Raw genomic sequence first — 14174 nt, forward strand, 5'->3', positions numbered from 1 at the left:
ATATATATATATATATACACTCAAAATTACTTAAAAAAAAAAACTTCTCTATACACAGGAGAAATAAGATCAGAAAAAGACCCTAAAGAAAAGTTTCTCCCCACCCACCATGCATATCTAGTACAAAATAGCATTCAGTAACCTTTGGGTGTGCTTCTTTGGTTTGCATAATATTTTTATCAGCTGAGGTTTATATATTTTGTATTTCACATTCTGATTTAGCATTCAGTTTGCATTTGACCTGAATGATTTTGCCCAGTACCCTGGCTCTTGACTGATTGTTTGCCTGGCCTCCCTCCTTGGACTTTTGGATTCGGAGAGACAAGATCTGCAGGGCTTGTCTAGAGGACTGAGCCCCTTTCAGGAAAGTGGCCCCTCTGTGGTAGTTGGCCTTACCTTCTGTGATGACCTGTCGGTTCACGACTTCCATTTTCACTATGATAGTTTAAAAGCTGCAGTCCCATTGAGCAGAATGGAATTGAAAACCTTGTGCCCAGGACTATTCCTTGCAGAGATGAGACAGTTCAGTAAATCCCCTCTGCCATTCTGGAGGTGATGATGAGAAATGTGCCCCTGGACAACAAAGTGACAGGCTCCCTTGGCTGGGCTGGGGAAGAGGCTTTGGCCACCTTTCGCAATATGCTCATTGATAAGGAGATGGATCTATCCCCTTGTATGAACATGGGACATTCCCACTTCTGGGCGCTCTGGATGTGGCTCACACACATCAAGGTAGTGGAGACACCTTAAGAAGGCTATCCCAAAGACAAGAACCTCTGTTTTTCCAGCTTAAGGTTGAAAGGGCATGGCTCACAGAATCAGTCACTAGCCAACTCTGATTTCTCCAATCTTTCTGAATCAAAGAAAGGCTTATGAATAATTCAGGGCCACAGACCCTTGAATCCTAGGGGAAGGGCTTCTGCTAACACTGAAAGTGTGGTTTTCAGGGCAGTGGCCTGACAGACAGCGAGGGAAGTTTACCCTCGCAGGCTCTTGTGCAAGGGGCTCTTTCTCAGGAATAGCAGGGGACTTTGTGGCAAACTCTCTATGAAGTACAGTGGGACTCTGGCTTCTTATTGGAATATTTGTCTCTAGTTGGAGTCATTGATAGATTTTTCTTCTGTCTTACTTTTTACTAATACTTTGATTTGGGTTGCACTTAATTTGGAGAGGAGAGTTAACCCCAAACTGCTGCACTTGGATGTGGGAAAAGATACGATATTCTTTGAGTTATCAGTTATATGCCAGGCACAGACTGACTGGATGCTTTATGTTATCTCATATAGCCCACAGCAGGGAGTTTATGATTCAGGGTGGGGACCTATGACCACAGGAATATAAAATTTACTCCTGATTTTAGGAGTGAAATGAATGGGATTCAAATAATATGTGAATTCAGAAACAATCTGTTCTTAAAATCAGCCCCTGACACAGACCCCAGGGTTACCAAAATGATAGCTTGCATCAAATGACTATTTCTAAAAGAACCAGGATTTCTTTCAGAGTATACCACATAAGAGACTACATTTAAAGAGAAAATTTAGCTGGGTTTTTATGTGGAAAGTTATCATTATCTTGCAAGCAACTTTGCATGTTTTGTAGCCAGTCAGAGGAGCCAGGGGCCAGGTTCAAAGTGAGAGCCTTTGGCAGGGCTGAAAACTTTCATCAAGATTCTGCCACATAGAAATTTCAGCAGAATGACTCTGTTTCATCGATTTAAGTTAATCACAGGAGGAGACAAGACCTCAGGAGAAGAGTCCAGTCGTCCATCCTCTGATCTTCAGTTACTGACTACAGGAATGAAATGAGAAAACAGAATTTTATAGGCAACAAAAGTGGGGGCAAGGTGTAAATATAGAGAGAGGATTTCAAGTTAGCATGATTTTGCTGAATTTAGTTATTTTTTTCTGTTTGTGACCAAAACGATCAGAGGAATGGCTCTGAGGGGAGACGGCAGGGGGTGACTGGTGCAGCAGACCAGGCTGCTGGTGGGTTGCATTCTGCAGGGTAGATCGTGCTTAAACCTTGGACAGTGTGATATTTTGATAATGATAATAATAATAGCAGCACTTGGGGGCTGGGGTAAATTGATAAGGCAGTGTTGAGATAAGGGTTTAATAGGATACTCACTAAGCCAGAATTGTTAGTCCTATTGTTAAATTTCTGGTCAGAGAAGATGGTTAGTCTTGGTAGCTCAGCTTGGGTGAAGAGGCTGGTCTTTGGTCACCCAGCTCCAGGCGTGGATCTCACGCGACGGAGCAGAGAGCAGAGCTGGGCTGAGGGGCTGAGGCATGCAGACAGCCTAGGCTGAGCTGTACTGCTCTTCTTGGTCTCACTCCAGGCAGGCATCCTCTTGCTAGCCTTTTAGCAAACAGAGCAGTTTGTTGAAAGCATAAACCAGGTATTACTCTTCTGTTTAAAACCGCCCCATTGCGCATGGATACTTGACAGCTTTGAGTTACTCTTGTTGCTTCAATGTATGCCTCACCGCCTCCATAGAAAAGAGTCTAGATTTAGCAGGTATTCCCCCAGGCACTGAGATGAGACAGAAGAAGACTGTGACCTCCTAGGTTCTCTCTACTTTCAATCTGGACACTCTCCTTGAATCAGGGAATACCTCGAGGCCTGGTTATATAGCACCAACACTGCTTACTCAGAAATGGAATGTCAGATCTTCAGTTGATAGTACAGATGAGGAAGCTGGGGCACAGAGGAGGCACATGACATCTTAAGTGAGTGCCAGGGCTAGACCAGAACTCACATCTAACTCCTGGCTCCTGGTCTAACAACTTTGATGTCTTTGACTGCTGGTCAACTCTACAGCTGAATGGGCATTGAAGGCTGACAGGGAAGAACAGCAGAGTCATGCAGAGAGAGTGGAGGAGGCAGCTGGTAGGAAATGGAAAGGCCATAAAGATTCAAAATACCCATTCTTGCCAGCCATATTCCCAAGACAAATGTGAGTCCCAGATGTTCTTTAACAGAGGCATAAACAGTAACACAGAAAAACTACACAGAGGGGTTGACCAAAGGCCATGACATTTGTGCCTAACGACTGCTGCTGCTGCTGCTGCTGCTGCTAAGTCGCTTCAGTCGTGTCCGACTCTGTGCGACCCAACAGACAGCAGCCCACCAGGCTCCCCCGTCCCTGGGATTCTCCAGGCAAGAACACTGGAGTGGGTTGCCATTTCCTTCTCCAATGCATGAAAGTGAAAAGTGAAAGTGAAGTCACTCAGTCATGTCCGACTCTAGTGACCCGATGGACTGCAGCCTACCAGGCTCCTCTGTCCATGGGATTTTCCAGGCAAGAGTACTGGAGTGGGGTGCCATTGCCTTCTCTGGCCTAACGATTAAGCACCCTATATATTTGGATTCTTAACCTTACTTTGTCCTTTTAAGTGATGGGAGACCTCCTCCATTCATCTCTGGTTATTTGGTTTGTGACTCCAGTTTAGAATCCATCTGCCTACATGTCTCGGGTTCTAGGCTCCAGGGAGATGAAGATGATGAGCTTGGGCCACGTGATTTGCCTGCAGTGTTTTGCTATTCTGCACAGGGGCTATGGAGAAGAACAATGAGCAAATTCATGAGTCAACATTATATTTATCCTTCTATTGTGAGGAATACTGCCTCTACTTGTGTGAAGCATAATCATTTGTTAGCTTAAGTAAGACATTTCCCTGCCCACTGATAAGGAAACAAAAAGGCATTTACTGTGCTAGTCTCTAGAATGTGAAATGTAAGCTATGGTCTTTTCTGTTTGTCTTTAGCTTTCATTTATGATCACAGGCTTAAGGGTTGAAGGGGGCCTTGGAGGACCGCCAGCTTCACCACCCCCTTCTGTGCAGGAAGCCCCTTCCTAACATCCTGGCTGGTGGTTCAGATTCTTTCTCTCTGCATCCCCACTGTGAGTTGCTGCTACCTCTGTCGCAACACTTACTTCATTTTGCTTTAAATTACAGTTATTTGAGGACTTTTCTTAAGTCTCAGCTGTGAGCCCCTGAGGACAGAAATCCTGTCTCATTCCTCTTTGATGTCCCACAGCCCCCAGCACAGAGCCTGGCCCACTCTCCATAAACATTTGAATGAGTGACAAAGTGTTAACAGCCTCCAGTGGTAGTCACAATTCGACATCTCTAATAGTTAGAAAGTTCTTCCTGAAAGTGAGCAGGAACATGTCTCCCTGTCCCTATGGGGAGAGAACATAAAACAGGCATTGATGACAAAGGGCCAGGCATTCATGCTGTACACACAAGAGAGCCTGGGGACTGGCCATGCTCTGCTCTTTATTGCTGTTCTTGCTTCCCATCTGGCCAGAGGATGTGGAGGTCTTTCCCAGGACAGGAAAACCCAGCAAAACTAGATAGGTCTGGATAAATGTATGAGGGTGGGGAGGGTTTGCAGGACTTGAACCTAGTTTGGAAGGAGAGCTTTATTAGACTCTGTCAATGTCCCACTCATACCCCTCAGTCTGCCGCAAGGGACATCTGGTTCCCATATACAATTACAGCTTCCCACGTTTCTCTGCCCATGGTCACTCTCTGGCCTGGGGAGTGTACTAGGCTTGTGTATAGGCCAGGCTGGAAATGCCAGGGAGTAACTCCAGGAGGAACTTCAACCATGAGTGATGGTACTTGGTGCATTAATACTCCAGATCCCTCATCTCCCCTTGCGATGTTTGGAAGTATGTTCTATACAGTCTCTTAAAGTTTTCAGGAAGGAGGACCCCCCCAGGTGCTCACAGCAGTAACCCATTAATGAGCACATACTATCTTCATTTGCCTCCCTTCCCTCTGACTTGCCCACTCCCTCATTGTGCTTCCTGGAATCATACCTGTATAAACAATCTGCCCCAAATCCTTGTTTCACCCAAAGTCTGCTTTGGGTGAAACCCTAGCAGGAAATTTGGGGGAAATCCAGATGTTAGTCCCTTAGAAGACAGAACTATTAAACTGAGTGTATGCCCATCTTCCCCATTTCTTTCCATCTAATTCAGAGTTGGTCTTTCTTGTCAGTTCTATAAATAGAGTTTAATTTTAAGAAGAATCTATGTCCTAACTCAGAAAACAGGACCGATAATGATTCCTAAATCTTTGAAGGATAGTTATTTCAAATAATAATAGTTAATAATATTCTAGTTCTATTAAGGAAACATGCTACATCAGAAAGGTCTCAGGCCAGTCTAAAGGAAGAAATCACGCATAGACATCAGGATGGATTTGTGCTTAAGTGCTTCACTTAACCCTTTAAACCTTCACAGAGACCTTTTAAATGAAGAACCACTTTATAAACCTGTCTCAGATTTGGGACAGAATGCTTGAGGTCAGAGACAATGAAGATGAGTGGGGACCATGAAGGAAGAGGGAAAAGAAAATAAAGAACCTTCATTAAACTTACCCACTATTAATGAACTACCACTGAGCTAATAGAGCCAAGAGAAAATGCCGTTGCTAAAGAATATTTATTATCATATGAGAAGATTTGTAACAAAGAACAAAGGTGTGCAAGCAACCTGCCACCCTAGTCCTTCTTCAGACAGACATTGTGTGAGTCAGAAAAGCTCCTTGCAGGTGCCACAATATTGCTTGATTGTTTTGACACCTCAGACAATTAATAGGAGATAGCAGTTAAAAATAACCATGCTCACTACTGTCTTTGTTTCTGTGGGTTTTCTATTGTCTTGTTTCTTCCTGGAGAGCTTTCTGCCAGCCTAGTAAGGAATGACACACATGGTCATGAATTTTTAATTGGCAATCAAAGACGAGAATGGATGTAAACAAAACACAGGGTGAGCGGAGTCAGCAGGGCCAGGAGAACCTCACAGGTGCCTTTTTGAGGTCAGGTGGGGAAATGTTCCTAAATCACATAGGGATAAGAAAGGGCTCCACGGGTCTTATTTTTAGTGTGGATATTGTGGCTTCATATGCTGTCTTTCCTGGAGGAGGGCATGACAACCTACTCCGGTATTCTTGCCTGGAGAATCCCCATGGACAGAGGAGCTTGGCAGGGTACAGTCCATGGGGTTGCAAAGAGTCAGACATGACTGAGCAACTAAGCACAGCACATGCTATCTTTATTTATTCACCTGCTTCCTTGGTGGGGGTAGGAACGGGGGACAGTAAAGTCTTCACTTGGTGGTAGGAAGATGTGTGGCTATCCTGTGACCTGTGTACTTTGCTCTCTGTGCATTGCTGCCCTACTGTAGTAATGCCCTGGGTACAGCCCTTTCCTGAGTTGAGAGGGGTGCCTTTTCCTCCTCTTGCTTTTGCCTTGGTCTGAGCCATTGCTTCTAGCAAGAAACTCTTGGAAGTACCATGTTGTCCCCATGCATGACCTCATAAGGTGATTGTGAGGATTATTAAGGTCGTCCACGTAAAGTGACTGTATTCATGGGTATTAATGCGCCATGTGCCGCTTTGAGTCCCTTCAGTCATGTCCAACACTTTGCAACCCTATGGACTGTAGCCTGCCAGGCTCCTCTGTCCATGGGATTCTCCAGGCAAGAATACTGGAGTAGGTAGCCGTTCCCTTCTCAGAGGATCTTCCCAACCCAGGGATCAAAGCTTGGTCTCCTGCCTTACAGGCAGATTCTTTAGTGTCTGAACCACAGAAACTGTGTTGGTCCCCAGAATGGAAAAGCTCAGTTTCTGTACCTGCCATCTGCTGAAATTTTAATATGTAAACAAAGGCCTCCTTTGGGTCTAAAATGGATATGCTAATATGGCTGATAGAGCCTCTCTCAAACTTTTCAGTTTGGGTGGCCTCCTTCACTATGTACTTCCCCACCCCAGAGTGCTCTGTGGGTGCCCTTTCAGCCTGCCCCACTAAGCACCACTCTCCGTTGCTTCCCAGAATGCCTATGTCAACATCAACCGCATCATGTCTGTGGCTTCCCGCCTCTCAGAGGCTGGCCACTATGCTTCACAGCAAATCAAGCAGATCTCCACGCAGCTAGACCAGGAGTGGAAGAGTTTCGCAGCTGCCCTGGATGAACGCAGCACCATCCTCGCCATGTCTGCTGTGTTCCATCAGAAGGCTGAGCAGGTGAGGCCAAGGGGAACTGCTGCAGCTGCTGGTGGTGGGGAGGAGCAGAGACAGGGCAGGTTGGGAGGGACATACCCTGAGGTGTAGAGAGGCCCCTCCTCTCTTTTTGAAACACTGAAGACCTTGTTGGGTAGTTGTGACAAAACCCATGTTCTACCACGGTCGTGGCCCCTGTGTACACAGAGAGACATTGATAACTCTTAGTGGCTTTGCTTACATTCAAACAGGAAGGAACCCAGACCCTGTCTACATTCTGCTTACTAGTTTATTGGTGTGTGTGTGTTGACTGCTTAGTTTGCATTCCATGAACATAGACCAAGGAGTGAAACTAAACTGATCATTGAGTTTTATCAGGGAAAAACTAATTTTACATGAAGCATTTGCTGTGGCTAATAATAATACAGTGGACAGAAATAATGATTATTTGTTGCCATTTTCTTACTGGCATTGGCCAGTGACATTATTAACCCATTTTATGGAGAGGAGCAGGGAAGCTCAGAGAGATTAAGTGACCTGCCTAAGATCCAGTGTAGGAGCTGACTCTAACCAGCTTAGGAAGAGCCAACAGCTAAATTTTCACAAGTTTAAAAAATGAACTGGTTGTTAAACATAGCCATTACTTCAAACTGTATAAGTTTAAATATATCATATTAAAAACAAAGGTAATTAGTACTCAAAATTCATCATTTTCAATTATTTCAATAGGTCTTATTATTTTCTATGTTCTTGAGATTATTTCTAATATTTATGTCTATGGTGGAAAAAGTATACAATTGTGTGCTGCTGATCACCTCCTCCCAGCTCCACAGTTGGTGATGTCACACTGGTAGCCTGAAATAGACCAAGATAGATGTTTTACACCATGGAAATCATCAAGTGTTACAAACCAGTGCTTAATTTGTTGTTTTATTGATTGTATAGAATCTTTAAAAAAAAATGAAAGAAAAAATATTTTAAAATTTAGATTTAGTATAAAAATGTGCCCTGTGTAGAGCTGTTACACTGTGAATAGAACACAAAATTAAGGAAATATTCTTCTGATATTCAAAAATATAATTTCATTCAGGCAAAAAAGCCACTTAAAATCACTGATGAATGAGTAACATTCTGACATAAGTCTCCAGGTGTTTTTCACTTTTGTCTTATACCTTAACGAAAGTTAAAATACCAACCAGCTTTTGTGTTGTAACTATATAAGTTTTTCATTTACAAATAGAAGCATCTGTGAGAATTAATTTGTTACATGGAATTTATCATAACCATTCTATATGCTTCTAAATTTACAGTTTCTTTGTAAATTATGTATGTGCTACACATCTTTTATAGCAGTAAAATTTATAACATACCATGTGTGTACACACACACATATATATGCTGGTTATTAAAAGTTTATTCATACACCATTGTGAAAATCAGTCCATAGGTATCTGGGATCAAGTGTGTCTAACATTAAAGCCATGGTCTTATCCTCTAAATTTCTTTCTTTGTGTGACATTTGGTTAGCTCATAGGTAATATAGAGTCAGACACAAGGTCATTCCTTAAATCTCTTCCTCTGTTACCCACCTAACATGGAAGTCAGCGTGGAATAATTGAAAGAGTCTGGGTTTTGATGCCAGACATATGTAGGTTCTGATCATTAACTCTTAGGCAAGTCACCTCAACATTCTGAGCTTGTTTGCTCATCTGTAATGTGGGGATGATCATAAATCTCACAGCACTGTTATAAGAATTAGAAATGGAACATTAGGTGCTTAGTGTGTTTATTAAATGGTAAACATTACTACTCTGGGTATATGTTCAACATACTAGCCTGGTATATTTGTATTTCCTCTACCCTGTGTCTGATTCTATCTGAGCCTTTCCCAGAAACTGAAATTCTGTGTTATAAGTTAAGAGCAGCCCTACACATTGAGAGGAATCTAACGTTTTATTATTATTTTTTATGATAATGGTGGTAGTAGCAAATACTCACAACTAATCTCCTATTCTCTCTTCAACCCTATTACTTCAAATGTTGTTCAAGATTTCTCCAGATTGGCAATGGAGATTCAATGCCTCCCTCTCTGCCTCTCTTTCTGTCCTTGAGATGACCATTGTGTGGGGTCTGATATAGGATTCTGGTTAGAGTATTACCAAGAAATCCCAAAGGCCTTGAAGCAGTCCCACCCCCATGATTGACATATAACCGTCAAGTTACTTTCAGGTTCCTTGGTAAAATGGTTGTTGATGGAGCAAAGCAGCTTCTGAGGTATTAGAAAACACGTGCAGATTGATACTGGGTCATACCCAGCACTCTTCCAGAATTGTTAGGAGGTGGCTTAATGCAATATAAACATACAGAATGAAAAATCAACCGCCACAGCCAACTGGCTAAGGACTGAAAGCTGACATAATACCAAGAGGAGGACTCAAGCAGTTGTAGAAGCACATACCAGAATTGAGAGTAACTGGAGGAATCAACTTTTATTTGCTGTTTCCTGACTTGGATTACTTCGAATGAGAAGAAATTTTATTTGTATCCATTTTTTTTTAATGCAATTTCTCAAGATTGCCAGTCCTTCAGGGAAACTCATAAACCATGCTTATTTTTAGCTGGAAAACATACACACACACGCACACACCAAACAATGGATTCAAGGCTATTTTTTCAATGCATTTATTTAGGCAGCTCTTTATTGTCCTCAGATGGGCTGTTCTAGGCAATGAGATAAAAAGGTATTTAGGCAATTAATTTAAATGGAGCTGTGCAGTCAGGCAAGAAGAATCATAGACAGAACCATTCCAGACTACTGGGTGAAGAATTATCTGCATTTTAGAGGTGTATTTTCCACCCAATAAATCTGAGTGATTTCAGTTAGCTTACCCTTTGTGCATGGAGACCCATAGTCTTCCACAGTTGTTAATTTTAATTTTTAAATAATTTGATTTCTATCAAGATCTATATCTATATATCACATCCCAGGAGTCACTCTAGACACAGTGCAGTCTGTCCTTAATCTCCCCTCCCCCTGCCAGCCCCTTGGGGTTCTGACCCAACAGCAGGAATCTTATTGAGTGTTAATCTCCATCCCCTGTAGGAATGGTCTCTCCAAGTTCCCTGGGGTGCTGGATGGGCCTTTATGAGGCGTTCTTTGCTCCTCTTCACAGCTAGATATCCACATTGCAAAGCACGTATGTGTAAATATCCCATTTTGTTATATGTTGCCTCTCATGTGTGAGCATGCACAGGATAAGCATCTCTCATGTACACATATAATTTAGTGAGCTGTTTTCACACGTGTATTTTATAGTGGATATAGCCCACTGAACATGAAGACAACTTCCATCCCCAGCAGTTTCATAGTAGTCATCTTTCTTTGTGTAAACTACACTTTCTAAATAGGTATTTGGGTCTGACTTGTTTCCTGAGGTTGGTGTTTATAGAATTAAAGAAAAAACTCCACCTTCTGCAGTGGTCTCTGAAAGCTTCCAGAGGTCCTGATGCTTCTTAAAGGTATCTGTCTGTGCCTGTCACTGCCCGCCCCCAGTGCTCCCACACTGACCTAGCTGGCATCTCCTTCCAGTTCTTGTCAGGAGTGGATGCCTGGTGCAAGATGTGCAGTGAAGGTGGCCTGCCCTCTGAGATGCAAGACCTGGAGCTGGCGATCCACCACCACCAGTCTTTGTATGAGCAGGTGACCCAGGCCTACACAGAGGTGAGAACCAAGCAGGACACCCACGGGTCCTGGCTATGTATGGGCGTGGGTGGCAAGAGCGCCAGCCTGTGAGTTGTGAAATAGCTTGGGTTGGACTAAGAAGAAATGAGGCCATTTTTCTCCTTCCGGAGACATCTTTAAGATCTTTGATCTGTGAATGATGGTCTCCGCCCAGGAAGCAGAAAAATGCAGCCATCAGCAGGTACCACATTGGTATACATGTGTGTGTGCACCTCACCCTGTGCGTGAAGACTGGACTGTCAGAGGAAGGACTGTAAGAAAGCAAGACTGTGCTCCTCTGGAGCTTTCTGGATGGTGAACAGGCATGTACACACTAGCCTTGTCACCACTTTTATGAAGCAGCTCATCAAAAAAAGTACTAATTTCCTCACTGGCAGGTCCAGAGGACAACTCACCATGGGGTGGAGATAAGTGTTTGTAGGAGTGAGAAGCTGCTGCGGAAGTGAAAGTCCAACTAAACAGCTCTTATGCTAGAAAATCAAAGACTGGGAACATGGTACAAGTTAAGAGGGAAACATTTCCTTTTAAAGTAAAAGAAAAGAAGTATATAGGTGCATGTGTGTGAATACACCCAGCCAATAAGTTTGTTAAGTGATGTGAACTCTGAGGGAGCGGCTGAGGGATGTGAAGAGATGGGCTGATCAGGAAAGCTGGATGAGAAGAGGGAAGAGTCTTCACATCTGGCCCATGGATTTTCCTGGGGGAAAGGTCAGCTAAGGCACTGTTTCGCAAAGTGTGTCCCTGGACCAGCTGCCTCAGACTCACCTGAGGTGCTTGTTAAAGGTGTAGATTCCTGGGTTCCATGCCAGGCTGAATCAGACTGTCAAGAAGTAGAACCTGGAACCTCCATTTCAATAAATATCAACCCAAGTAAGTTTGGTGCTTGTTGAAGTCAAAGAACTAACTAATTTCAACTGAGTGAAAATAAGAGTTTTTGCCACAGTCAACATGGAAATTTGAATCCTGGTTCCTTCTCTTACCCGTGTGACCTCAAACAAGTTACTTAACCACCCAAAGCCTCATTTTCTTCCTCTGCGAAATGAAAGTAATAACAAATGCCTGTAGTTTTAAGAGTTGTAAAGGTAATTTGTATAATCCACTTGGCCCAGTGCCTGACAGTAATAAGTACTGAAAAGGTAACAGGTTTCATCATTTTAAGAGGCAGAGAGAGGAGAACTAGTGAGCCAAATTTGATCTCACCAGCTCCAATGCTCACAGCTAAAGGCTTTCTCTCAGGACAGAACTGTGCCTCTGCCCGTGGGTCAAGAATCTCTAAATTTACTCTTTATAAAATATAAAAATAGAGCATATAAATGAGAGGAATATTATACTCACACACTCATGGAGTGTGATTATAATATATGTAGAGAGACACGGCGTTTCTCTCAGTTAATTCTCAGGCCCTAGCACTGTGGGATGGAGACACTCCCTTCAAGCCCACTTTAGAGGGCAGTGGACTGCCCCTGCGTCCTGCACATGTGGGCTGAGGCTGAGGGCTGGGACTTGGGTTGACTTGAGTTTTAGGACTTGGCCCTCCAACTGGAACCACCCAGCCCTGGACAGAGCACAGTGCCCAAAGGCAGCATTGCTCAGAATTCCCTGAAGAGAGCTCTCCCAGGTATGGCCACAGAATGTGTATCTTACTCATGTCTCTATTATTGATGAGGTACTTCCCCTCTCCCTCTCCTGGCAATACATCGTAGGAGGCAGCACAGTAGAATGGGGTGGATGGAGTTGGTCATCAAAATTGGTCATTTTCCTCCAGCCAGGCTCTCTCTCCTGTCTCAGCTGCGTTCTCCACCTTAATCATGTGTTCTCTTTTCTTAATCATGCCACAGTCCCCCATGCACTTCTGTGGCTCCACCAACAGGGGAGTAACTGCAGGCTCTGTATTTCTGAACCCCCAGCCAAGCTATTATCAAGATGTGCAGGTAGGGGAGGGGAAGCTGCAAGCCCAGCAAATAGCTCCCTATTCATCATCATAAGGCCAGAAGTGGGAGCACATCTCCTCTGCCACGTTTTTGGAAGGAAAAGACCGTCTTAACTCTTTGTTAACTTTGACTTCATTGTTAACCAGATTAATTTGGGGTCTTAAAATTCCTAGTCATCACTGTTTTAAATTAGAAAGACACATGCTCCTTGGATACTCTGCCAAGCACTGGAGAGCCACAAGTGTCAATCAGATGATGCCACTTTCTAGAAATATTGCCAGGAATCTGGTGAGGATTGACAGGGAATGTCACCCCCACTGGTTTTAGCACTGAGGGTGAGTTTTGGGGAACCCAGGAGCATGGATGTTGTGTCTACAATCTAAGGGTCACTCACTTATTCTGCATGTTTTCAGGATAAAAAAAAAGGGCGGTTGAATAAAAGGAGAGTGAAAGAAGGATAAATATAAAAGAAAGAAAATGACAAGGAAATAAAGAAGGCAAGACAGAGAAATGATGATGATGATGATAAAGACAGAATTCGGTAGCCAGTACTACACACTGGGTTCTGTTCTAACTAAGTACTCTGCTTGTGTTAGTTCATTTAATCCTTACCACAACTCTTTGAGGTATGTGCCATTACTATCCCTACCTCACACACAAGGAAGCTGAGGCCCAAAGAGGTTAAGTAACTTGCCTCTAGTCACACACCTAGAAGTTCAGAGCTAGGCAAAGGAAGGTGAGGAAGGAAGAGGCAGAGGGGTTTATGGTGACAGCTTATATTCAGGTTTTTTTCCCCAAAGTGGAGTTCTGTTGCCTAACCTAGTTAGAGAGTCAGTCAAGATATTTATCAAGTACCGAGTGTCAGGCACTGTTCTAGGCATGGAGAAAGATAAACAAGGCAGAGTACTTGCCCTGAAAAAGCTGAAATTCGAAGAGAGACACTGATTCAGGGTCTTGAAGACCATGGCTGCAGCACCAGCACCTCCCCAGGCTGCAGGCCGAACACTGGGTCAGCTCTGGTGGCACACTCCTCGGCTGTCATGAATCTGGGTGGGAATCTCTGTTCCAACCAGGGGCCCTGGCAGCTTGCCTTGCCTCTCTGTGCCTCACCCCACCTCCCCCTTCTCCTTCAACTTGACCTTTCTCATCTTACAGGTCAGCCAGGACGGCAAAGCACTGCTGGATGTGCTGCAGCGGCCCCTGAGTCCCGGGAACTCCGAGTCCCTCACAGCCACAGCCAACTACTCCAAGGCGGTGCACCAGGTGCTGGACGTGGTGCACGAAGTGCTGCACCACCAGCGGCGGCTCGAGAGCATCTGGCAGCACCGCAAGGTGCGGCTCCACCAGCGCCTGCAGCTCTGCGTCTTCCAGCAGGACGTCCAGCAGGTACCACACTGCTCCCCCGCCCGGCATCTGTCACAGACCAGGCAGGCATGCCTGAGTCCCTCACTGAGGTGACCAGGCCTGGGGATGCCTGATTT

The 14174-nt window shown here is 44.2% G+C and overlaps 1 protein-coding gene across 5 annotated transcripts in view; it reads left to right on the forward strand.

The window, feature by feature from the left end:
- Positions 1 to 14174, forward strand: part of KALRN (kalirin, RhoGEF kinase) — a 626732-nt gene that overhangs the window by 229169 nt on the left and 383389 nt on the right. For all 5 annotated transcript variants that reach the window (XM_010834276.1, XM_010834277.1, XM_010834274.1 and 2 more), the window contains exons 7-9: positions 6853 to 7044; positions 10610 to 10741; positions 13849 to 14079. In XM_010834276.1, the coding sequence (XP_010832578.1) occupies positions 6853 to 7044; positions 10610 to 10741; positions 13849 to 14079 (555 nt within the window). The remainder of the gene's footprint in view (positions 1 to 6852; positions 7045 to 10609; positions 10742 to 13848; positions 14080 to 14174) is intronic.

The sequence above is a fragment of the Bison bison genome, unplaced genomic scaffold, assembly GCF_000754665.1.
Source record: "Bison bison bison isolate TAMUID 2011002044 unplaced genomic scaffold, Bison_UMD1.0 scf7180017864032, whole genome shotgun sequence".
NCBI lineage: Eukaryota > Metazoa > Chordata > Mammalia > Artiodactyla > Bovidae > Bison > Bison bison.